The 26,028-nt window shown below is 42.1% G+C and overlaps 3 protein-coding genes across 5 annotated transcripts in view; 1 reads left to right on the forward strand and 2 right to left on the reverse strand.

The window, feature by feature from the left end:
* The first annotated feature begins 524 nt into the window (after positions 1-524).
* On the forward strand, positions 525-4,590 carry cln5 (CLN5 lysosomal BMP synthase). The gene is made up of 4 exons (XM_085374434.1): positions 525-691; positions 1,906-2,080; positions 2,325-2,550; positions 3,033-4,590. The coding sequence occupies exons 1-4, from the start codon at positions 588-590 to the stop codon at positions 3,518-3,520; spliced, it is 993 nt and encodes a 330-aa protein (XP_085230560.1). The 5' UTR covers positions 525-587; the 3' UTR covers positions 3,521-4,590.
* A 458-nt stretch (positions 4,591-5,048) lies between these two features.
* fbxl3a (F-box and leucine-rich repeat protein 3a) lies at positions 5,049-13,334 on the reverse strand. The gene is made up of 5 exons (XM_085373897.1): positions 13,095-13,334; positions 11,619-11,996; positions 11,370-11,492; positions 9,690-9,861; positions 5,049-8,529 (listed from the first exon to the last, which is right to left on the reverse strand). The coding sequence occupies exons 2-5, from the start codon at positions 11,994-11,996 to the stop codon at positions 7,889-7,891; spliced, it is 1,314 nt and encodes a 437-aa protein (XP_085230023.1). The 5' UTR covers positions 13,095-13,334; the 3' UTR covers positions 5,049-7,888.
* Positions 13,335-14,895: 1,561 nt separating this feature from the next.
* Positions 14,896-26,028, reverse strand: part of mycbp2 (MYC binding protein 2) — a 67,501-nt gene continuing 56,368 nt past the window's right edge. For 2 of the 3 annotated variants that reach the window (XM_085374804.1, XM_085374803.1), the window contains 20 exons: positions 25,600-25,756; positions 25,283-25,507; positions 25,114-25,179; positions 24,718-24,957; positions 24,539-24,628; positions 24,373-24,453; positions 24,003-24,269; positions 23,083-23,366; positions 22,869-22,965; positions 22,655-22,774; positions 22,468-22,569; positions 22,246-22,374; positions 21,932-22,064; positions 21,689-21,792; positions 20,921-21,109; positions 20,729-20,836; positions 20,313-20,522; positions 20,122-20,229; positions 19,766-19,931; positions 14,896-16,156 (listed from right to left, as the gene is read on the reverse strand). In XM_085374804.1, the coding sequence (XP_085230930.1) occupies positions 16,041-16,156; positions 19,766-19,931; positions 20,122-20,229; positions 20,313-20,522; positions 20,729-20,836; positions 20,921-21,109; positions 21,689-21,792; positions 21,932-22,064; positions 22,246-22,374; positions 22,468-22,569; positions 22,655-22,774; positions 22,869-22,965; positions 23,083-23,366; positions 24,003-24,269; positions 24,373-24,453; positions 24,539-24,628; positions 24,718-24,957; positions 25,114-25,179; positions 25,283-25,507; positions 25,600-25,756 (2,992 nt within the window). In that variant the 3' untranslated portion in view covers positions 14,896-16,040. Of the gene's footprint in view, positions 16,157-19,765; positions 19,932-20,121; positions 20,230-20,312; positions 20,523-20,728; positions 20,837-20,920; positions 21,110-21,688; positions 21,793-21,931; positions 22,065-22,245; positions 22,375-22,467; positions 22,570-22,654; positions 22,775-22,868; positions 22,993-23,082; positions 23,367-24,002; positions 24,270-24,372; positions 24,454-24,538; positions 24,629-24,717; positions 24,958-25,113; positions 25,180-25,282; positions 25,508-25,599; positions 25,757-26,028 lie in introns of all 3 variants that reach the window. The other variant, XM_085374802.1, reaches the window with a different exon arrangement.

Raw genomic sequence — 26,028 nt, forward strand, 5'->3', positions numbered from 1 at the left:
GGTGTACAGAAAGAGTTGAGCGTGCACGGGCAGAAATGTTGAGAGCGTGAGCGACACATTGCGAGCGCAAATACAAAAACTGAGCGAGAGGGGCTGCTATTGTGCGTGTGTATATGGATAATAGCAAACACGGATATACATTTTTTGCATGCAGCAATGAATTTTGTTCACTCAAATTCAGCTTTTCTTCGCTCAAAATAAATTTCTCCTCAAAATGCAACACTTGCACCTGCAAACCTTTTTTACGTGCGCTCAGAATAGTGGCACAAAAATAACGCCATAAGATTGAACTGCTAAAACTGTGTTTTAAATATAAAGGTTACAAATATTTAGGTAAATATTGTAAAAAAAAAAAAAAAACATGACTCAAAAAACATGTTTTAGAAAGGTTTTTAGCTAAATGTGGAAAAATTGCCATTAATTTCAGCGTGTTTCAGTTTACAAACGGCGCCCCATATTCTTGTCTGGTGTGGTCATGTGATTTGGTATCATCAACAAAACCATGTGATCTGTAATGAGGAAGTTAGAGGCGGTGAGTCATGGGAAGATAGTCCTCTTCGTAACTGCTGTTTTTTTACGGCCTTGACATGTTTTACACGGAGGTCGTTCTGGGATTCAAACTGCTCCTCTTTCTGCACATCGTCGCTCAGTTCAGGATTAATGGACAGCAGAAGTGGCCCGTACCCTACAGGTATAAAGACCGCACACCTTTCCACGTTCACTCCGCTCTTTAGCGTTAAATCATGTGACAGATAATGAAGAAAACTGGAAAAGACGATCAAATAAACCTCGTTTTCAATTACGAATGGTCGCTTAGTCCGTTTTGATCAGTACAAAGTTCGCAACTTTTATGTTTTTTTCCTAGAAAGCGTGTCTGTTCCGATGTTACACGTTCACTGACATGTTAAGAAGACATTTTGTGATTTTGTGTGTTCTTGTTGTCCCAATAAAGCCTTGTTTTAGACAGCAACCCGAGGAAGTATTCGTGGTACGTTCACGTGACTTAAAAATGTTGGAATTTGGAGTATCTCAGTTGTGCAGCAGAATTAGTGGAGTGGGTTTCATACATTTCCAAAAACGCGCCACAAAAATGTATGTAATGGCTCTGTGACCTTCTGTCATCAGCAGGCAGCAGTTCATCTAAAGTGGATGTGCCAGAAATTTTTGCTGCATTTCTGGCTGTTTCTACACTTTAACCTGCATTTGTGGATGGTATGGTGATACAGACATGCATTTCTGGAAGTGTTCCTGAGCCCGTGCAGTGATTTCCATGAAAGAATCATGCCTGTTTTTAATGCAGTGCTTCAGTATTGAGTTTTGACCTTGGTGTTTGTGCACAGAGATTTCTCCAGATTCTCCAAATCTTTGGATGATATTGTGTGTTGTTGATTGAAAGTTTGAATTTACACTAAGGAACATTATTCTGAAAATGTTCCCAATTTGTAGACGCCTTGTTTTGGGGATTGGTGAACCTTTCCCCGTCTTTACTTTTCTCTAAGAAGCTCTTTTTGACCCGATTATGTTACTGACTTGTTGCCATTTAACCTAATTAGCTGCGAAATGTTCTTCCAGCTGTTAACCTATTTTTCCAGCCTTTTGTTGCCCCCATCCCAATTTTTTTTTCCTAAATTGGTACAGTCTTGTCAGTTACGTCTGATATATTTTCTAAGTTGTATTGTGAATACATTTTTTTTTAGGTTTGCAAATTATAACATAATTTTATTTACATTTTAGTATAAATTAAAACAGTGTCACAGCTAGTTCATATTTGAGTTGAAATATTATCCTAAATAACATATTATTTAGGATAATATGCTCATTTTTGTAGAGCAACATGAAGTAGCTTTGGGCTCGCAGTGACTTTAACCTTGACCAACCATCTGACGTGTCTCATGTCACCCACAGGCGTTTCGATCGTCGGCCTGATGTGGACTCTTACTGTCAAGCTCTCTATCCGTTCTGCCCCACCGGAGACCCAGATGGACGGATTCCCTACATGAGAGACAGCGACACCATCTCGGTGTATCGGCTGCAGACTCCAGTGTGGGAATTCAAGTATGGAAGTTTGCTGGGAAAGTTTGTAAGTGTGTAATTTGAATTCTGAAATGTCTTTTTACAAGTCAGGGATAAAGCAAAAAGCACCAGGGCACATTGTTCTTTTCGTATTTAATATTTTATTCTCTAAAACAGAAGTGAAGGGGCCGCTGTGTTCTGGCTAATAAAAATACTCCCTCTGTTAAAACAGAAGTGAAGCTGCAGCTACATTATTCATAGAAACACACACACATACATAAAACCAGAGTATGTTTCTGTTCTCTTTACAGCACATCATGCATGATGCTGTTGGGTTCAGCAGTGCAGAGACAGGAACCAACTACACCATGGAGTGGTACGAGCTGTTTCAGCTGGGCAACTGCACTTTTCCTCACCTCAGACAAGACATGTACGCACCTTTCTGGTGCAACCAGGGAGCTGCCTGCTTCTTTGAAGGCATTGATGATTTACACTGGTCACAGAATGGCACCTTAGAGAAAATTGGAGTAATCACAGGTAAGACTTGACATCTGTGCACAGAGAAGCCGAGATAAAACTAGATATGTTACATCATCAGTGGATATGACTGGTGATAATGTGGATTTTACTACAAATATATCCTGCAGAGCATGACCCTGAAACAGCTTATTTTGCTTTTGTAGTTGTAAAACTACAAAATTTGTACTTTGTATTGAGTCAGATACACATCCAGGGTACTTGGTAATCATGAAAACTGTAGAAAGACAGCATGTTGAAACAGAAATTCTGCATTGACTGTTTCACTGGCTTCAGGAGGCCCTGGATAGCTTCCAAAACCCAAAACAGGCAGTTCTGGTTTTGTGACTGATAGCTTGTCTTGTCCAGGGAGAGCTAGAGCACATCCAAGAATTAAATGCCTCGAACATATAAAATGTTTTTTACACTCTTGTCTTCTTGGACTTTCTGCTTCACACCCATTTTTTTTTCTGGTATTAACATGTTTTTCTTTAATTCTCCAGGGCAGCAGTTCAACGACATGGCCCGCTGGGTGCAGGAGGACAACGAGACTGGGATCTACTACGAGACGTGGGCAGTTCGGTCTGACCCCAGCCCCAACGCCACGGTGTGGTTCGAATCCTATGACTGTTCCCAGTTTGTCCACCGCACATACAGGAAGCTTACAGAGCTGGGAGCCAAACTATCCAGCCGATCACAGACCAACTACACCAAGATCTACCTGTACAGCGGAGAGCCCACGTACCTCGGCAATGACAGCGCCATTTTCGGACAGCCTGCTCTGAAAAATCTGGCATTGGACATCCGTAAATTTTACCACACATTTAGGCCACACCAGACATTTGCAGATGCCATGATCAGTCTGCTGGAGGCTTTTGAGACGGTCGTGTTGGAAAGGAGCTTCTACCTCTACTACAACTTTGAGTACTGGCATCTGCCAATGAAACCTCCATATGTGCGGATTACATATGAAGAAGTGCCTTTGCCTTAAAATCCCATTTGACTACTAATTTTTTATTTTATTGGTAAATAGTATTAGCTGAAAGGCTAATGACAACAATATTAACATAAACTTCAATGAATGGTTAATTTTTTTCTTCTATTTGGAAATGGCAGGCAAGAAAAAACGTTTCAACTAAGTTGTCACGTGACTATGAAGTCCTTCAAAAGCTAAATACACCCCACGATTCAGTGGCTTGCAGAAGTAACTAGTCATTGTTTTCTATATGACTTACATATACGTTACATTACTGCATCATTACATTATTCATCAGTGCACAACCTTCCTAAGGTCCTGCGTAGCCTTTTAATCAGCTTGATATCTGAACTGTGGCTCGGTCATAATAACAATAACAACAACAACAACAAAAATTCAGCTATTTCGTTGTAGACTTGCTGCTGTGCTTGAGATCTCTGTCCACTTGGAGTATGCAATTTCAGCCAAGCTTTAGCTTATATTCTAGTCAGATGGCCTCAAATTTGTCACTAGAATACTTTAGTATACAGAGTACATGGTTGGCTCAATGACTGCAAGGTCCTCAGGTACTGTGGCTGCAAAACAAGCCCAAATCATCACCCCTCCACCACCGTGCTTGACAGCTGGTATGAAAGATTTATGCTGATAACACGGTGCTGTGCATTATGGCCGCTTTGGTCTTATCTGTCCAAAGGACATTGTTGCAGAACTCCTGTGGTTTGTTCTGATGCAACTTTGCAAAGCTAAGTCATGCTGTCATATTCTTTTTAGAAAGAAGAGCTGCTCACACTTGCTGATGTTAATCAGTTAATCAAGTGCATTTGATTAGCATCACCTAGCTGCTACTTAATTCCTATGGAAGCATTCAGGGTGTACTTAGTTTTTTGGAGGACCTGAGTCCTGTGAAAAGTTTCCACACAACTGTAGCTGTTCGAAAGGTTTCAATCATAAAGGATAAAACCTCACTTTCTTCAAGAGAAAATAGATTTCAATTCAGTATTTCTCACCAAGGAGCATTATGTACAGATCTGCTGAGTGCATTTCCTGCTTCATAACATTCTGTGTTTGTAATACCAGTTTAAAAAAAAAAACAAACAAAAAAAAAAAAAAACAGCACTTCTGGACTTTCCAGTGTTTAAATGTTCGGAAACATTTAGCAGGACTTTTCCTGGCCGAGAAGTGGCGTTTGTGGGTTGACTACATGTTTAAGTGCGATCAGTCCACACACAGTAAAAGCAGGGCTTCTGGGTTAGCTTATTTGACAGAAATCTGCATTTTCCTGTTATTTTTGGACATATGATGACGAAAAAGAGACTTCTTGATAAATAAAAGATGCATGTACAACCCCACCCCTTTACTTCATTTCTTCTTGTTATTTAAGAAATAATAATTTAAGAAAACTGCTCATACATCTTCTCATCTCAAATGCATCCCATTTTTATAACGGAGTCCTTTTATGGAGTTTAACTACGTGTGTTAATAAAGAAAAATAATTACATGAAAGTTGCACAGAGTACATTCACAAATTTTTATTACAGTGTGAGATCACATGTCCAAAACAATTTTAATTTCAAGACAGGTGACCAGTAAAGCAAAGCAGACAAAGCTTTTGTCATACAGAAGCAAAACTAGAGGAGAGTGTTTAACACCTGTTAACTCCCAAATAAAGTTCAAATAATAATTATGACAATCATATTCGTGACAAAATTTAAATAATGCTCTCTCGGTCAGCATTTACCATGTGAAGCATTTTTTTCCCAGCCGAATAGTCCAATAAAAGCAAATACAGACAAGCTCTCAGTGAAAACAGGCTTCACGTTAGGGCCACTGTTTAATGCACTGCACACATTTTCAAATAAAATAACCAGGAGATGTGTTACTGTACCCTTCAGATGCTAATGTACATGAGCAAAGATATCCACTTCTTCAGTGATGAGAAACAAATACTGTGAAGAGGCTATATTCATTCAATAATACTAAGAAGCACCTCTTGCAACAAGTCTCTCAGTTATTGTATATGAAATAAAACTTGAGTAAAAAGGAATGAAATCTGGCAGAAATAAACTACATTTTTATTGACATGCAGTGCTGCATAAGGTTTGTCCACTACCAAAAACCTTTAAATATTTAATATGTATACGCCATAAATGCATACTCTTTCTCCATCTTCCTCCCATTACCCCAAGCAGTTGTGTGGCAGATGGCCGCCCCTCCCTGAGCCTGGTTCTGCACGAGATTTCTTCCTGTTAAAAGGGAGTTTTTCATTCTCACTGTTACCAAGTGCTCGCTCATAGGGCGTCATGTAATTGTTGGGGTTTTCTCTCTATTACTATAGTTTTACCTTGAAATATAAAACACTTCAAGGCAACTGTTTTTGTGTGTGTTTTGTTAAAAACGCACACACAAAACAGGGTCTTTTTCCACTACATTAAAGGAAGTAATAAAATCCCTCCAAGGATCGAGTTTGTGGTAGTGGACTCAAAACATTAGGACCACCTGTATCCAACAAAACCACGGCGACAATAGGTGGAAGCTAAACCCAGCTAAACAAAGAAAAATACCACTGCTGGTTGCTTTTGTTTAACTGAAAAACTGAAATTCATTAAAAAAAGCATAATCCCTATTAATCAATTACACAGTTTTTAACTTCTCTAGTGGCTATAGTATGAAAAAGATCCTTCTAGTAAAGGATAACTTGCACTCTGGTTTTATAAAAGACAAGCCACCAGTTAAGGAAACTTCAAACCCTGACAGAGGGTGAAATAAAGAAATACATTTCTACTCATATTAATCAAACACACAGCGTTTTTATATACAGATGCATTTGACTTCCTTCTTAAAGGAAAAAAACAAAACTGTTTCACTCATCTGACTTGCCAAACCTCTTGACTGAAATGAATGGATGTTTGGAACACAAGAAAAATCTGCAGACAGTGTTTATAATGGGTGAATACTGCTTCCTCTCATGTATACAAGATAGCATGATGAAGAAACAAATGTGGACTAATTGGAAGGGCAGATATCCACAACAGAGAACCAGGGTTTAGAGCTTGAACAGGCAAATAGCAGAAGATACAAATGAAACCTACATAAAAAATATTTTCATTTTAATGCATCTGAGAAACAAATGGGTTGGATTTGCATTTCCAGCATGCACTGTAAGCCAACAGCTATACAGACTAGTCTACTGAATCATTACAAATTAATCTGAGCGTGAAGAACTGAGACCGCTGATCTCTACCCTCCAAATTCAGACATTTCTGTGCACTATTTACATAGAATTATTTGATTGTTTTAATTAGAGCTTTACAACTTTAATATGCAGCACTTGGGGATTTGACTCAACAAAGCCCCAGTACAGTATAAATAATCACCATATTTGGTCTCAAGGACCAGGTGTATTCCATCTCATTTGGTATTCATCTAAGGTGCTTAAGAAATCTAAAACTGTACATAAACCTTTTTCCAAAATAGATAAAATCATTTGTCAGGCCAATTTGTGTTTGATGCAGGGGGAGAAAAAAAAAAAAAACCTCCTCAAAATATAACTTTGAGAAAAAATAAAAATCAATGACATCAATCAACACTATACACCTTCACGTCACAATTTAGACACCTATATACACACACATTTCTTTTTCTCTCCGCCATCTTCCATTTGTTCAACAATCGTGGTTTGTGAGACACGACTGGAGCTCCCCAGGCGAGGAGGACAAACAACACAACCACTGTTCTTTAAATTAGGTTAAAATGAGGTGTAGGACCCAGCTACTCTTCTGCAAAATTCAGCCACACATGACAAATACACCTTCTGTCACATCCTATGTACAGACAACCATGCGGTCAATGCCATATTGTATTGCAGAGTGCAGAGCTGCTATCTCACACCGGATTTATGTAGGCCAAGTGGTAGCGTAACAACATGCTATTGTGCACCTAATTGTCCCAATTTACTGCTCAATGTTGGAAAACATGTAAACACCCACCCGCACGTTCACACATAAATGCACATACTCACACACCCCTCTCACAACACAGATTATCACACCCAGCCTATAATGTACATATAACTCCATTTGCAGTTATAAAAACATTGCTTTTTAGTTAAATTTCCTCTTCTGTGGGTCGAAGCCAGCTTGCTGAATTCCATCTACGGATTAAGCCGAGCAGGAATTCTGTGGCATTTCCATGATAATGTGATAACATTGTGTTGTTGTCGAGTGCCACATTACATCCCTGCACTGCTAACGAGAGTTCAGCAAGTTCATGCTCTCCATGCTGTCATCGAGCTTCCCAGCTGAGGCTTTTCAATGCAACATGGAGGCAATGATTGTTCCGCACCACAAACCCGACATACTGAACTCTGAGCACAGGCTTCACTCTCTACCAGGTCGGCATCATGTCTGGGAACCAGACCCAGCCCAGGTGCTTCGACACCTCCCAGTGAATCTCATCCAGGGAGTATTTGTGATCTGGAATCAGTACCTCCTCCATGATGGACAGCTGGGACAGTCGGCGGCCGCACATTTTAACGAACTCCACAAACGCGCTGCAGGACACTTCGCACTCACCCAGGCCGATGGCTGACAGCTGGGTGCAGTGTTTGGCGATACGGATCAGCTCCTCATCCAGAGGACGCAGGCCATTGGCGCACACGACCAGCTCCACCAAACGAGGGCAGTGGAGGCCCACTCGGCCCAGGACCTCTTTGCTCACTGAGCGCCCGAAGTAAAGGTGTGTGACCGGGATTTCCTCATTAAAGAAGGGCCCGAACTCGTCCTCATAGAGGAAGAAGTACATGACCAGGTTAAATTTGGGCGAGTGCCGCATCATAGCGTCCCAGCTGCTCTTCTTGATGGTGTGGAAGTGCTGCCCGGGGTTTTCGCTCACCACATCAATTCGCAAGTGTTCCAGGTGGACGTGCTTCTCAGAGGAGAGCGCCAGCAGGAGTTCATCACTCAGGAGGTGGTAGTTTAGCGCTAGCTCTCGGAGCCCGTGACACTGGTCTGCCACACACAGGATTCCTAAAAGCACAGGCAGATCGTTTCAATTAATGCGACCAATTCTCAAATCGTGTTTTCACTTTCAATCAAAGAACAGGTTGACTGCATCCCCCTGACAAGTTGCAGTTTAATCAGCAATCATATTAGCTCAGAATTTCAGGAAAAGGGGATTTCTCTCATATAATCTCAGATGGTCCCTCATCAGACCTACAAATTGAAGGATGGTCTAAATCTACTGAGTCGTTGAGGTTAAAAGTTAGTTTCCCACTACCAGTTTTACAGACATATAGTTTTGACTCTTCTCAGGTTTTTTTAAATAAAGAAATAAAGTTCAGCTATCAACTCATCAGTTATGTCAAAACCTAAACAATTTATCTCTCTGAATAAAGTTCTGTGTGATTTTTCAATCAATACAGCGTAAAGTATACAAGTCTTGAGCCACCTCTCGTTTTTTTTATACGTTCCTCAAAAATGTAAAATATGTGCAGCAGTTTATTCAAACATTGACGCATAAGTGGAAACGCCACGCATAAGGCAAATACAGAGTCTGTGCAACAATAAAGGTGATCAACTTTGGTATGATCGCTTTTATTCTTCAACACAGCCTGAACTCTGTTATGCAAACTTTACTGAAGTAGCCTTCAGCAATAGTTATCCAGGATTCTCGAAGGACATGCTAATTGTTATGTTTGGATGTCGGCTGCCTTTAATGCTGTGGGATCATCTCAACAGAACACTATGTAAAGATGTGTTTCAACAGCTGAGAAGGCCAATCAATGATTGATGGTTTTTCTATCCAGGCATGTTATGTACACAAGATATAGTCATCCTTTGAGTTAGGCGCCTTTTTATGCTTGAGATGATTCATAGGTCAATGTTATAAACAAAAACATTACTTGGAAAATGTTCAGGTACAAGGACTGTAAAGCAGCCAATGTCTGAAGAAAAACTTTGAAAAGACCTTCAGAAGGTCTGACGAACTACTGATAATGCCCCCCCATTGACACCCAAATTCTGTCTCTCTTTTTTTTTTTTTAAGCAGCAAAAAAAAAAAAAAAAAAAAAAAAAAGCAAAAAAAAAAGCAATGAGTGGTGGCTCAAGACTTTTGCACAGCGCTATACTCATTTTCCATTCATGCTGGAAGTAGAAAATAAATAAAAACACATGCACTTAGACTGTACCTGCAGGAGAGACGTGAGGGCAGCTGCTCATTTTCAGCAGTTTCAGGGTGTCGCTGTTGTTGGCCACCAGCACCTTCAGAGATGGATCATCAACTGGCGTGTCGTCAATCTTCAGCGAAGACAACGATTTGGAGTTGACAAACACCACGGTCAGGGCGGAGATGAAGTGAGACTGTGGAAGGACAAACATGACACATTGAATTGTAACGATCTTTAAACCTGACTGACGCCTTCGAAATGCCAGATTTAATCAACTGTGTCTGGAATGATCTTTTACCCAAACATAATCTGTCCCACTAACATACAGTTTTTTGGTGGGCCTGGTACGTCAGGCAGACCTCTGTCATGGCTCACACACCACTATTTGTAATTACTGAGACAACCTTAAACTTAGGAATCTGCTACATATAACAATACAAACACAATCTGCAATCTGAGTACAGTAAGAAACCCTAATGTAATCACAATTAGTGGGTTAAGATTACATACAAATTTAATTTGTAGATTTAATCTGTAGACAAGGTAAACAAATTTGAAATAAAGAAATGCGAGGGTGTGTTCATTTGTGTCTACTGCATGGGTGGACCTCTGAATTAATCTTAAGCTTTGGTGCTGCAGACAGCTAGACTGCATACATCTGTATTACAAACTGAGGACAAGGAAATGGGGAAACCTTTTTGTGCAAAGCATTGGAAGGGTGTCTATTTGACTTTATGGTACATATTATAATAGCAAAAAAGTATTTATGATGAAAATGATGTAATATGTTATTATTTTCCAAAATGTGGAAAAAACAAGTCTTTGTTTTTTTGCATTCAGCTTTCTTTTGGTTCAAATGCTTCAAACAAATGTCCCCTCTGACAGAATGTGAGTAATAATGGCAATTTTGAGAAGATTTTATTATGCCAAAAGGTGTTTTCGCAACTTGGCAACTAGCACCGCATTGTGAGAAAATCCAAGAACAACATGTCCTCTAATATTTATCCACAGTCACACAAAAAGCAGCACAGGCTGTGAGAGGCTTATGCTGTCTTTAAAACAGAAGCTAAAAGGAGCACACCCTGGTGAACGAGTGAGGCCGTTTGCACGTTTCAAGTTCTATGACGTCATCACAGGTTCTTAAACAGCTTTTGAATGTCACAAAGATCTCAAGAGTTCATAAACAAGTGATTTTTTTCTACTTTAATTAACCTAAAAGTTCTTAAACTTGATTTTGAAATATTCAAAAGAATTCAACTAAGATTGTTAAAAACTGGCTCAGGAGCTCAAAGGTTTTAAAATGCGAACTGTGACGACAGTGGGTGTGTCAGTTTCTACACATAGCAGAACGTGCAGCAGGTTCCAATCCTTGATAAAACAAACACACCAAAAAAAGAAATGTCCAGCCCTTAGCCTAGTTTGCTCAATGACATCTAGATTCCATGAAACCTGGTTCAAGGAATAGAGCTCATGATATGTAAATAAAGAAAGTCCTGTGTCCTTTTGAAAATGTGGGACTGATAATAAAAGTGTCATTTGCCATGCATAAGAATGCTGCTTTTCAGACCCAATCTCAGATAAGATGAGACTGTGGATAAGAGGGGATGTACACTAAAACAAGAATTCCTTTGATTTTGCTTACAAATCTAAAGAGCAGGACACTGTAAAGACCCAGACTCCTCGTGATTGTGTTAATTATACCTTTGGAACCTCCATGAAACTGGGCCTGGCTGTAGAGATGAGGCCCAAGGTCTTCAGTGAGCAGTTCACCAACTGTGAAAGAATGTCACAAGCTGCCTCTGCAGACTCCATACTACTGTCAACCTGATAAGAACAAGGAAAAGATTGCATATCACTCGAAAAACATCCAAGAAACATTTTTAAACAGAAGCTGCTTATGAACATTTGAACCCAGAATGAGGGCACACGCAGTTACACAGACATTTTTACCTTGAAGCTGACATACTGCAGGTGATTGGAGTGCCTCTTTATGATCTGCTTAATAAGATCTGGATGTGTGGCTTTTAGATAAGAGCTGGCTGGCTGGTTGAGCTCAAACTCAAAGCATCTCCACAGCTCAGGCATGTGGAAGGCTTGGTTCCACCCACGGCACACCTGGGAGGCATAAGCCCGGTCCAGCAGTGGCAGGTACTGGAAGATATGCAGCAGGAGCTCTTGAGGCAGCCGTGCCCAGTTACAGTCCAGCGACTCAGCAACATGTGGCTCCGAATCCTCGCTCAACTGATTTCGCACCTTCTTGCAAACCTCCGCTGGACTCTCACAGGAGGAGTCATCGCTTCCCTCCTCTCCTCCTTTCATCCGTTTCATCTTTTACAAAATAAAATGCACTGATTAATAAATCTACACATGCCCATTACTTTAGAAACGTGTGCCAATCTTCTGAAAGGTGTCTAATCAAGGACGTCACGAATCAATAAGCTCTAGCTGCAGCCCTGCTGTCCCTGCACTAACAGGTGCAGATTAAATGTGCATGTTTATCACTCTGACGCACTCCGCAAAATAATTAAAACATTCCTAGCAGCTACCATATTGTGCAGATGGTGGGTCTGCAGACATTCCAGCTTTTTAAAAAAAATCTGTCTGTTTTCATCCCCTCATGTTTGTTTCTCTGAATAATCATCATTTTTCCAAAGTACAATTAAAGCCTTTAACTGTTGGATTTATACCGCTCGTTAACGCTCACACCAAAGTTGCACCGCATGTGACACTGCGTATTTCAGAGGAAACGTGACTGAGGTGACGTTACAGCCACACAAGATAAGATAAGATAGAACTTTATTAATCCCTCGGGTGGGTTCCTCTGGGAAATTCGACTTCCAAAAAGCACAGCAACGACCGAAGTTACAGTTACAGAATTGTGTTATTTTTATATTTATATATATATATATATATATATATATATATATATTTATATATATATATATTTATATATACATATATATACATATATACATATATACATATACATATATACATATACATATACATATATATACATATACATATATATACATATACATATATATATATACACACACACACACACACACACACATATATATATACAGAGACAAACCTTACTTACTTACTTAGGAACCTTACTTAGGAAAAAATAAACAAACGTTATTGAGCTTGTCAGTGCTATAGTTACAATGAACGCACACAAATGCAATAAAGTGGCTCGTAAAGTTAGCAAGCTAACAGGGGAGTAAATGCAACCGCTAACCAAGTTAACGATTGCTTATTTATTAACGTAAAAGTGTGTTACAAGCTAACAGAGCGACTTAGTTAACTGGTGCTGCAAATTCACTTGATTCGCTGCAAATATACCAAACCCCACTGTACTCACTGGTCATTCATACCAAGTCTATAAACATTCATTATTTATTTACTAGTGACTCTTACCTTGTTGTTTACACACAGCTAGCTTGCTAGCTGTTAGCTAGAAAATCCGACAACTGACTCGACTCTTCAGCCCGGGCCGACGCTGGTAAAGTTCATCAGCAGCAGCCAGGTAACACGCATCGGAGCACGATAAGAGAGCCGTCGGGAAAACGAGAACGAGCGAGAAATGTTTTCAGTGAAGAAACACCTCCGCTCGGCTGACCTAATTCCTTCGCGGGAGTTACAGAGCGTCCGCCAAACCCGAAATGGCGAAATGTTGTCGTGACAGCAGCGGTGCATTATGGGATACATAATGCAAAATGGCTGTTGGTAAAGATCGTCTCCGTTTGAGTGATAACTCACCCGAATCCTAATAAAATAAAATCGCATACAGCGTGTTTTTTTTTCCTGTTGGGAGCCTTCATAACGCAATGATTATTTCTAGAGAGCAACAAAATATAATACTGCTTGTTTGAGAAGATTATGTTTTTGAATACAGTAATACTGTTCCAGAGACAGAGAGGGAGACAAACTACAACTAAAATAACAAAATCCATCTAAAATGCACGATGATAGTGACAAAGTGGTGAGGTGGGATTAAATCAGGGGTCTGCTCTGACCCCCTTCTTGTTGGCAATGGTGATAGGTTAACCAGAGACTGATGTTTAGGGAACAGGTGGAAGATAGCCCTGAGGTGGAGGTATGCTCTGGAGGGAAGAGGGGGTGAAAGCTAGTAGAAGACTACAGATTGCATGTGTGTTAATAAGAGGGAGAGGAGAAACAGTGGAGCTAGCAAGAAGAGGATTTTAAATGACTGTGTACAACCATCCAAAGCAATGGCCAGTGCACAAAAGAGGTGAAGAAGAGAGAGGGCGGATAACTGCAAAGGGAATGTTTACAAGATGGTTTGGACTTGCTGGTATTAACAAAAAGGAGGTTGAGGTGAAAGAGACGCTTAGATTTTCACTTCATTAGAAATGAGTATGTCAGAGGGACAGCTCAGCTGGAGACGTGTAGTGAAGCAATATATCCACAATTCCTTCTTGGAGAGTGGATATATTGGACAAAGGAGGTTGAAAATGGAGCTGCCAGACAGGAGGAAAAGAGGAAGACCAAAGAAAAGTTCCAGTCTGGTCAGAGTACAGCCCTGCACACAGTAGAATTCATCCTGCTACTCCTGTCAGCAATAAACACCAGGGACGCCATACTGAGAGGAGCTCTGCAACAGACCTGCAACCTATGCATGGTGCCAGTCTCTTACTCATCTTCCAGCAGTGCACAGACTTACATGCACCTTTTTACTGCACATGTGCCCAAGAAACTTCAACAGGATAAAATAAGAAAAAGTTAGTGTGCTTCATTAGTTAATGTGAATTCAGCACTTAAGGTGCAAATCTGGAAACACACAGCTAAACCTTTTGAAATGCATTAAAGGTGTGTTATTTAATGCTGCTCAAAGACTAAATCTTTCAACCGTCACACTATTATAGTCAGTATGACAAACCTAACATTTTGACTCTATGATAGGATAACTCATTCTTTTACAGTTTCCCCTCTCTTCATTTGCACCGATGTTTTAGCTTTTCCTCTGAGTCGTGAATACAGAAATGTGACCACTCATTAATGGATGACACGGTGTTTACTTTGCGAAAACAAAGAACCTGGTTTATTACCATTTGACTCCATCCACCACAGATATTACAGAGCAGATTCACAAGTATGAAGCTTTTTTTTTTTTTTTTTTTTTTTTAAATTTAAACAGCAGCTGCTTTGTTTCCATACTCCACCCCCCTGACCTCCCCTCTCCCTCCCATTACCCCTGCCTCCTAATAGGGAAAAGCATTACAGGTGCAATATTTTATTTGGTGTGAAGACTGGCACCCTCAAATCATCCAGCTGTAGTCAGTCATACTGTGAGAGGGGTTTTTCATGTCTTAATATAAATTTATCCTTTCTTTTTTTTTTTTTTTTTTTAAATTACAACCAGGATTTACATCCACCATCGTTCACTGCAGCCGCCAGGATCCATCTTCTCATTTCCAGACAACAGAAGAGATGTGACATTTAGAAGAGGGGGGAAAATTACGACTGTCTACTGTATAAAAATGTACAGTGGCTTTATTGACATACATTCCATAGGTTAAACAGCTGCAAAATAGGAGGCACACCCAGTATTGCACTTCATTAAAAGTTCTGGCTCAAAACATAACCCAGAATATCAAACAAAACTGAAGTGAAGAGTAGCAACTTCGGAATACAGCTATTTTTGAATAGTATCATTATATACAAGATTAGATAAATCGTACACTATTTTCCTCCCAAACATAATGTTCTTAACAGTCTTATCCATCAACTCAACTCCTTTGTTTCTTCTTCTGTCAACCCATGATGCACTTGACAGCGGAGAATACTGTACAAGTTTACGAAAAAGTTTACATACAACAATATTTTAAATTTATAGTTAGGAAGCTGGAAACACGGCCTGCTCCATATTTTCTTTTTTTCAACTTTTTTTCAGACCCACGCTGATCCACAGTTGTCTATATGCAAATTAATTCATATTCAATGTTTAAACTTGTATTGTTACACTTGAGTGATCAGGAGGTGTGCAACGTCTATAGAAGCCGAGGGAATACAACGGCCGCATGCAAACACGTCACAAGAAATTTATTTTTTTCTTCTTTTTTTTTTCTTTTTAATTCAATTGTTCTTTTGTCCCCCTCCTTCCCTCCCCTCACCCATTCAGGTCACTCTGAACCCAAACGAGTTACTGCTCGCGGTCGCAGCGGATCCAAGGATACTGACGGTGGTGAAAGAGCAGACCTGAGGACTCTCGGCGTAGAGCAGAAACCTGGTCCAGTGTCCAGGAGTCTTGGCAATGCAAGAGCCAAACTTGGCGGCTGAGCTTCAGCAGCAGCAGCCAGAAATCACAGTAGACAAACTGGTTTTCAGAAAAAGTCTTGTTGTTTAGAAGGTGTGGGCGTTCCTGCACACCCCGCAGCCAAGAGCAAACTCTTCCCCCGTTGGTGGGTGGACTACATGCAAAGGGCATTCAGTGCCTTCCAGCTGCTTGCCTTTAGGCCCTGTGACAGAGAGGACAACGTTTACACATTAGCATTAAACCTTCTGGTGGGCAAATACAAAAAGAGATCAAGCTACTGTACTCTGGGCAGGTGCAGGGAGCGTAGGACAGGATGTCGAAAATATTTTGTCATCCTAGAGTTATGACAATACACTACCAACATTCAAACAATATGTGGACTGTCCCACCAGGGGAGAGAAAACTTTAGACTTACAGTATGCTAACGTCAAGGATGCATACAGCTCCTCCTCCCTCCCCCCACTTGGTAGGTCAGATCATAACCTGATTCACCTCACCCCCCGCTATGTGCCAATTGTGAGGAGGGAACCTGTGACCACCAGGACTGTCAGGAGGTGGTCAGAGGAGGCCTTAGCAGAACTACAGGGCTGTTTCGAGGTGACCGACTGGGAAACACTCTGTGAGCCTCACGCCGAGGACATCAATGGGCTTACTGAGTGTATCACAGACTACATAACTTTCTGCACCGACTCCATTGTTCCAGCTCAGACTGTTCATTGTTACCCAAATAACAAGCCGTGGGTGACTAAGGACATCAAAGCCCTCCTCAACAACAAGAAGAGGGCTTTCAGAGGGGGCAACAAAGAGGAGGTGAGGAAGATCCAGGTGTTACTAAAGGACAAGATCAGAGAGGCTAAGGACAATTACAGGAGGAAGCTGGAGTGGAAACTCCAGCAGAACAGCATGAGAGAGGTGTGGAGGGGCATGAAGACCATCACTGGATTCAGGCCAACCAACAGCAGGGGAGCTGAGGGAGGTGAGAATAGAGCCGACGAGTTGAATCTGTTTTTCAATAGATTCGACACCACAGTGTCTGCTCCCACCCCCACAACCTCACCTGCAGTCAGCCTGGAATCCAGAGCCACACCACTGTGCCAGCCTCTCTCTTCACATGTTGCCTCCTGTGAGATTCCTGACACCCCTCCCCCACCCATCACCTTCACTCAATACCAGGTTGAGATGCAAATGAGGAGACTTCACTCAGGCAAGTCTGCTGGACCAGACGGAGTGAGTCCCCTTGTCCTCAAGACCTGTGCCCCCCAGCTGTGTGGAGTCTTTCATAAACTGTTTATGCTGAGTCTGAGTCTGCAGAGGGTCCCGGTGATGTGGAAGACATCATGCCTCGTCCCTGTACCAAAGACGCCACGTCCCAGTGGCCCCCAGGATTACAGGCCCGTGGCATTGACCTCCCACATCATGAAGACCCTGGAAAGGCTCATCCTGGACCAGCTGCGACCCATAGTAAGACCACACCTGGATCCCCTTCAGTTCGCTTATCAGCCTCGTCTCGGAACAGAGGACGCCATCATCTACCTGCTCAATCGTGTCTACACCCATCTGGACCAGCCGGCGAGCACTGTGAGGGTCATGTTTTTTGACTTTTCCAGTGCTTTCAACACCATCAGGCCGACCCTCCTGGGTGATAAGTTAGCAGCGATGCAGGTGGATGCTTCTCTGGTGTCCTGGATTGTTGATTACCTGACAGGAAGACCACAATATGTACGTCTCCCACAGTGTGTGTCTGACAAGGTGCTCAGCAACACAGGGGCACCACAGGGGACTGTCCTCTCCCCCTTCCTCTTCACCCTCTACACCACAGACTTCAGCCACTGCACAGAGACCTGCCATCTTCAGAAGTTTTCTGATGACTCTGCGGTGGTTGGATGCATCAGCAGGGATGATGAGACAGAGTACCGGGCTGTGGTCGACTCCTTTGTCACGTGGTGTGAGCAGAATCATCTGCAGCTCAACGTGGCAAAGACCAAGGAACTGATCGTGGACTTCAGGAAGACCAGGAAACACTTGACCCCTGTTTCAATTCAGGGGGTCAGTGTTGACATTGTGGAGGACTATAAATACCTTGGAGTACACATTGACAATAAACTGGACTGGGCTAAAAACACCACAGCACTTTACAGGAAGGGCCAGAGTCGTCTCTATTTTTTGAGGCGACTGAGGTCCTTCAACATCTGCCAGAAAATGCTGAGGATTTTCTATGAGTCTGTTGTGGCCAGTGCGATCCTCTATGCTGTTGCATGCTGGGGGAGCAGGCTGAGGGTCGCAGATGCCAACAGACTTAATAAACTAATCCGTAAGGCCAGCAATGTTGTGGGGATGGAGCTGGACCTCCCTCAAGGTGGTGTCGGAGAGGCGGATGCTGTCCAAGATAAAGACAATGTTGGATAACACCTCCCACCCACTCCATGACATGCTGGTCAGTCACAGGAGCTCGTTCAGTGAGAGACTGAGATTACCGAAAAGCACCACTGAACGACACAGGAAATCATTCCTGCCTGTGGCCATCTCCCTGTACAACGCATCCACTTAACACACTGTTTGCTGCTACAACTACACATGTTTCTTTTCCAACTATTTATTTATGAGTGACTTATGTATGTATGTATGTATGTATGTATATATTGTACTATTCTTAGTTAGTGTATTGTCTGTCTTGTCTTAATGTTGGTTTATAATGGAGCACTGTAACAAAAAATAATTTCCCCCAGGGATCAATAAAGTATTCTGATTCTGATTCTGATTATACAGATGTAAGAACATCATGTTTCTCAAATAGGCCTGTCACAAAACCTTCCTTTGTTCTTTAGCATCTGTAATAACTGCAGATACTGTAGACGACAACAACAACAGCAACAACAGGAATGGGAGATGCAAACACAGGAGCAGCAAAAGGTCAGCTGCGTCTTTCGAGCAGTGTGATCAGGTTACAGCCGATCATTATTCAGAGTAAGAGACGGACACTCTCACTGATCTAAACTCCTCAAAGACAGTGGCTCTGTACACAGTAACCAAGGTGACCAAGTTTCAGTCATTTGTTATTAAGTAGCAACTTCCAGGGTTAAAGATTAAGCCAAGCCGTGGCTACTGCAGTTTCTCAAATGAACACGTGAAGTTGACTCCAAATACAAGTGGAAACACACAGACCTGCATGTTAAGAGAAGTGTGCCACAATAAACAGTTTTTGTTTTTGTTGCCAAGTTCCTCTTTCATGCCATCTGAACAGGAACTGTTTTTGTTTTGTTTTCATAACCCACTCATTAAAATTGTACTAAAGTTATCCCTTAGCACATAGGTATCAAACTCAGGCAGCCTAATTACATTTGGCCCGCGAAGCCATACCAAATTATTATTAGAGCTGGCCTACTGGTATTATACAGCTAATATATATATTGTTTAGTATTAAGCTTTGCTTGTTCCATATTCAGTTTTTCAGCAAAACTTGTTTGAGTCCATAAGAAAAGATTCATTCTTATATCTGGAGGAAGATTTTTTTTACAATAAATATTACCGGTAATGTTAGCCCGCGACCTTGTTCCAGTTTTGAATTTTGGCCCACTGTGTATTTGAGTTTGACACCCCTGCCTTAGGAGGCGGCACGTATACTCTGAGTGACAAGCAGATGCTGAAACAAGTGGATGCTTCACCTTAATAAGCAAACTTGCAAGTGCCTTCACAAACTTCACAGTCTAATGCATAAATGGCTCCAAAAGCTAAGTCTGCAACGGTCAAAATGTCAAATTTGTGGCCAATTGCCGATAACATGATGACAAAATACATAGGAATTGTTAAGCACCTGCAGGACAATGGGGCAGTTCCTCTTTGGGGACGCTGGTCATCCTCTGGAAGTCATCATGGCAGGCATTACAGAAGTGTGTGGTGCCAAAGCAGAAGAAAACAGCCACAGAGCAGCAGTACCGGCATTTATACTCAAGGAAGTCTGTTCCATGCTTGGAGCACATCTGATGAAAGGACACAAAAGATATTAGGGCTGGGCTTATATTTTGCTCTTCAAGGACAGATGAGCACCATTTTTAAGGAAAGGTTTGGCTTTCTTTCTTTATTGTTATTCACTTAACAACATATAGGTCTGTTAGTTCTACAGATGTCATATTATTCATTTAAAGTGCTCCTCGCAGACACAATTCCCACCTGAGCCCTAGACACATCTGAGCATGCTCCACAGATCAGTTCACTGGGGTCGTAGTCGTCTCCCTGTCCTGCCTCTGCATCGCAGCGAGCCTCTCCCCCAAAATATGCCTGGAAAAGAAAAGCGTCATTTATTCTCCATCCTTATAACACAGTTCCACTAAAATATACTGGGTCTTTCATCCAGGTGGTACCTTCTTGCACTTGTAGCAAACATAGTATGCATATCTGTTCATGGCAAAGCCTGCAGGGTCATTGTGAAAGCGTGCCCCTGGTGTGGTTATTGCCTCACTCTTGTGCAGACCCTCGTACTCGAGCCTCATCAGAGCCTTCCTCCTCACATCCTCATAAAGCTCCTTAATGGGATCGAGCAGGTCCTTGATCACAGAGTGATTGATTTTGTTCTGCAAACAACGAGACAAACAGGCCAGCAAGTGTTGGGTTTACTTCACATGCTAAAACGATAATGAACAAAAGCAGTCGCAGTATGGGAGGCAAACGCTTTTTCAACAAAGCACTTAAACTTGAGTCAATCAAAATTTAGGTGTGGTGAAAATAGTCCAGTCCCTTTGTCTTCCCGCAAGTCAGAGAGGGTCAAGTAGCATTTTACCTTGCAAATGGGACATAACATGAACCCGAATGTGATCCGAGGCCCCAGCCAGCGATTTTCAAGAACACGCCGAGTGCACTGAAGGTGGAACACGTGAGTGCAGTCCAGCTGGAAACGGATCAAAAAGTTAAACATTAAACAGGAGGACAAATTTAAATCCCGATGTGATGCTTTTAACGAACAAAGAGCTACCTGTATAGCAGGAGCAGCAGACAGGGCTTCAGTGAAGCAGATCATACACATGTCATCCGCATCCTGTTTCAGGCAGCCCGTGTTCTTGTCACAGCCGTGCAGACATGGCAGGCAGCTGTCCTCGTTTTTGACTCCTCCACAAGGGTGTCCGCAGGGATGAGTCTTACTGCACGCCAGTTTAGCGTACTCCTGAGTGGCCACAGGAAAGAGTTGGTTAGTGTTAGGAAGTACAGCACAAAATATCTAAAATTCAGCCTGGGCTAAGCTTAGCTGATTTATTTCCACGATTTTTCTATTTATTTGTAACATAAATAGAAAACACACAAAATTACACTAAAACTAGGGTGAAGGGATTTTTCAAGGCTCATTTCTCATCTTAAAATTTTAAAAAGGAAATCAGCTCTGAAGCTTAAATGTTTTGTTTGGTTGTCAGCAAGTTTCTGCAAAAACTACAAAGTTAAATTTGATGAAACTTTGCTGTTTGCCTGTTCTCAACTTTTCCCGCAGAGTTCAACATCACCTCCAAAGTGTGCATCAGCTCTCTCAGACTCCTCACCCAGTATTTGTTCGGCTCACTCCAGATAAGGCTTTTAGACACAACTGAGAACCCTTTAGGTGCAGCTCAGGTTTATGACATTGAAAATATTCTATAACAATTTTTTATTGAAACTAAACCAGGTGCTCACAGTTTTAATAAACCCCTCAGTCCATCTGCATAGACTACAAGCACAGACACTGAGATTTCATGCCATAGATCAAGCGTGGTACCTGGCAGTCTGGATCTGAGCAGACGCTACCCACTGCAGACAGCTCAGTCCCATTTCTCGTGCCACAGAACCTGCAGGCATCTGAGCTGCTGGACGTTGGTTTACCTACAAAATTATTAGGCTTGGTCAAAATAGGAATAGATGAAAGCCCTGAAAATGCAGCTTCAGTAGAAGTCATTTTATCAGCTTACTGATATGGCCATATGTATGCAATGTTACCCAACAAAGCCCATTTTAGTGTTACCTGTGTGCTCTCTGAACTCCACCATGGCCTTCATAGTCTTTGAGTCAGCCAGAGCCATGAGCCAGAACAGCTTGGTCCTCCCACAGCCTTCATGAAGATCCACCTTTATGGCCTCCTCTTCCTCTTTAAACACCTAAAACACATTAAAAATGATTGTACACTGCAGGAAAAATTATGTCCAGTGCCTCAACTGCTTGTGAAATATTGAGTAATAAATTATACTTAATAATTATACTTAAAGCTCCCCACCTGAGTGGCTACTTAATATCGTTTAATTTGTTTTTATTTGTCTCTAGTAATAAATTAAACCTCACCTGTCTCTGGTGAGAGCGTGTGCGTCTGTGCAGGTGGAGGAAGCGGTCACAGTCAGTGCAAAGGTTCCCACATATGTTACACAGGATGATGGCTGCTGTCTCACCATCATCATGGTTGTCACACATGGGCTGCAGACACAAGACGAGTAAATGAATAATTACCCTTTTGATGATCTGTCTTTAATAATTTGCCATACAGTGTAGCTTTAAGCTTTTTCTCACCATCTGCTTCTGCTGGCCATCTTTGCCCATCCAGCGACCAGAGGACAGTCTGTCTACATGATCTTGGTCCAGCACACACAGTGATGCCAAGGCCAGCCAGAGCTAGGTAACAGCAAAGGAACGTGATATATAATAAATACACAATATTTTTAAGGTTATGTAATTGCGTATGACAAATTTTTCATACCCTTGTGGTTGCAATACAGCGTACAGGAGACCTATGCTCCTCCTCCATTTTGGTCAGTGCTATGATGGTCTCGGCTATTGCATTTTTGGTAACTCTGGACCAAGCGTCTGAAAGGTGCCCCTAATAAAGAGGTAATGTAGAGGTCATTTTACCACATAAGAAATTTAACACAGCGTGAAACAAGAGATGGATTAAAAAGTCAGCAAAAACTTACAGCTGCCATGTCTTTAACCAGCTTTATGATGATCTCCGCAATCTGTGGAGGAGTGGAGCCTTTCATCCACCAGTGGCTCTCCCCTCTGCGGATATAGCTGAGCATAACAGGAGGGGGCGACATGCTTAAGAATATAACACAGCTGTCATTTTTCAGGAACTACACCTCAGGAAATCTCAAGCATCCCAAATTTTAAAAAAAGACAGAGCCTTACCTGGAGTTAAAGATCATTGGAAGCGTGACTGTGGTGACCCCTTTTCCTGCTGTCATTCCGGCTGCACCAGAGATTGTGGTGCCTTTGGCTTTCAGCTGCACAGTGAGGGCTTTTGCGATACAGCCCAGGAACATGTCCAAGATGCCGAGCTTGTTCCAGTCACCTTTCTCTGTGGAGTGAATGATGTCACTGATGTCTGCCGGTGGCAGAGCCTTCACCCCAATGATGCTAGCAAGACGCACAGGCGTCACCTCCGGCAGGACACGTCTAAGCAGTGAAGTCACCTGAGAAGTAGCCAATCAGATGGTAAGCAAGATTATACTTTCAACAGGCTCACAAGGTATTTACATAAATATCTGTAAAACACAAATATCTTAAAACCTTTTATGGAAAAAGTGACTCTACACCAAAATTTACAGTCATTTAAGGACAGAATTTATAGACGTCTTTGTTCTAGTTGGATCTTCTTCTGATTTCTTCACCACACCGTTGCCAACAGTGAGCGATTAAGTCAACTGAAAATCTTTTTTATCGTCAACATTTAACACAAAAATTAAACCACAGTAGTTTGTTTAAAGTTTTTTCTTTTTGTAAACCCTAAAAGCACTCATAAGGAATAACTAGATGGGTCCCAATATTGTCTGTAAATGGTTCAACAGTGATGAACAATCACACTGCCAAATCATGTAATTCCACTGAGTGCCAGAAGGTGGCAGCAAAACAACAGGAACTGTCCAAGCTGCCAAACTTAAAACTAACTACACTAAGCAGCTTTCAAAATACTCAGAATGTAATGAGGAAGGAAGTGTAATCAATACACAATCGATGCTGATGTAAATATGTTTACAAGAAAGCCGCACAAGTTTCCTCTGATCATTAAACTGAAAGGTTTTTCTTGTTTTGTTTACATCCTCTCCCACCTGTCTCTGTACTCTTGGAGAAGCCGTGTGCAGCAGAGAAAACAGGTCCTGCATGAGCGTGAGCTGCTGGGCCAGGTACTGGCGGCCGACGTTGGAGCCGCTCAGAGCCAGGACCATGGACAGGAGCTCAAAGCAGTAGGCGTCAGAGGAGGCGTCATCGTCGCTGGGCTGAGAGTTGGCGTTCTCTTTGCTGGAGATGGCGTGTTCCCACTCCTCTCTCACACGCGTTGCCTCCATGCGGATGGCTTGAACGATGTGTGCACAAACCTGAAAATGTCACACCACTGAGGTTAGCTGACGGAAGTAATATTTCCACGAAATGACAACGGAATTTCACTGTTTAACGGTTTAAAGTGAAATTGCTATTGACCTGTTTCTGCAGGTTGGTCAGTTTGCTCCTGCTAAAAATGATTCCCACCATGTGCTCCTTGAGGTCAGCGTCAGAGGGTGCCTGTTCACAGAAATGCAAGATGAGCACGTATAAAACATCAGGTTTGAGGTCACTAAACAAACAGTTAAATAACTAAAGTGCTGACCTTGTCTTCTCCCTCGGGAGATGAAAGCAGGTTTTTCTCCTCCTGCTCTGGAGTTGGCTCTGCATCTCCACAGATTAGTTTTCCAAACACCTACATTTACAAACAAAGTTTAAGAAAGAGAAACGCTTACAAGAGTTTAGAGCTAATTGCAGGTATGTGGAAAAGGCAGATGAGCAGACCTGTGAGGTAATTAAGCGGAAAACTCTGAGAGTCTCAGCTTCACAGTTCTTCTGCTGGGCCATGCTGGCTGAGATTTGTCCGGGTATCTTGATGGCTTCGCCGTCTTTCCAACCGAGGACCTTCACCTGACGTACTCTCAGGGTGTTTTCAGGACCTTTCAATTCCACCTTGATCACATGATGATCCCCTCCAGGAAGCTCACTCGTCACCCAGCCCATGTGACGCGAGTCGAGGTCAGCCTGTGACAGAATCGCAGAAAGGTAGAGAACTGCCATGTTATTTGATGGTTTGTTTCCTACTCCTTATTTCAAAAGGAGAATAATTTAGACGTAAACTGTATATGCAGCCCAGAAAACAAGAGCCATTCACTGTGAAGCAAGTTAAATTATAGATACCTGCTTGATTCTGCAGAGGTCTTCTATTGCTTTTCCACACAGGAATGTCACAGAAGTAACTTTGTTCTGTAAATATAAGGGGAAAAAAGAATTTTACTCAAATCCATCAGGAAATTGTTGCAGAAGCAAGGTTTTAACCACAACGCTTGTTGTGCCGTTGCCTGCTTACCCCAATGTCCCTGGAGTTGTCCACATGAACAGACACCTTAACAGCGTTTATGCCTTTCACACAGCTGATGGTGATGCTCTTGGTTTTGTTTTTGTCTTCATCTCCAGACTCCCAGAAGGTCTCGGTGGAGCCGTCTGTTAGGCTGCCGATCATGGCAGGGCGACTGGATGTCTTGATGTCTACGACACTGGTCAGGTCCTTCAAACAGGTGACCAGGCAGAGATCCTGTACGAGGTACAAACATATTTATCAAGTTAAATCATGACAGATGAGTAAGCTCAGGTGCTGGCTGCTAAATACGCTGTTAACTTTCTTGCCTGGCTCATTGCTTCATATCCGGACTGCACGCTGATGTTGAAGCTTTCCTCACTGTCTCCATCATCTGACTTGGATAGGATATTGTTGATGTGATGGAAAACATTGCTCTGGTGGAGGAACTGGTGGTCGGACTGCTTGAACTTGAGACTCCAGCACCTTAAACAAAGAGTCACAATCATTTATATTACCACAGAAGCTCAGAGCTGCTAAAATTACAAAAGGAGGCACAAAATGGTAAATGGCCTGCATTTGTATAGCGCTTTTCTAGTCCCTAAGGACCCCAAAGCGCTTTACACTACATTCAGTCATTCACCCATTCACACACACATTCACACACTGGCGATGGCAAGCTACATTGTAGCCACAGCTGCCCTGGGGCGCACTGACAGAGGCGAGGCTGCCGGACACTGGCGCCACCGGGCCCTCTG

The sequence above is a fragment of the Diplotaxodon limnothrissa genome, linkage group LG16 (assembly GCF_057381915.1).
Source record: "Diplotaxodon limnothrissa isolate DT_005_m linkage group LG16, D_limnothrissa_male_GT1.1, whole genome shotgun sequence".
Taxonomy (NCBI): Eukaryota; Metazoa; Chordata; class Actinopteri; order Cichliformes; family Cichlidae; genus Diplotaxodon; species Diplotaxodon limnothrissa.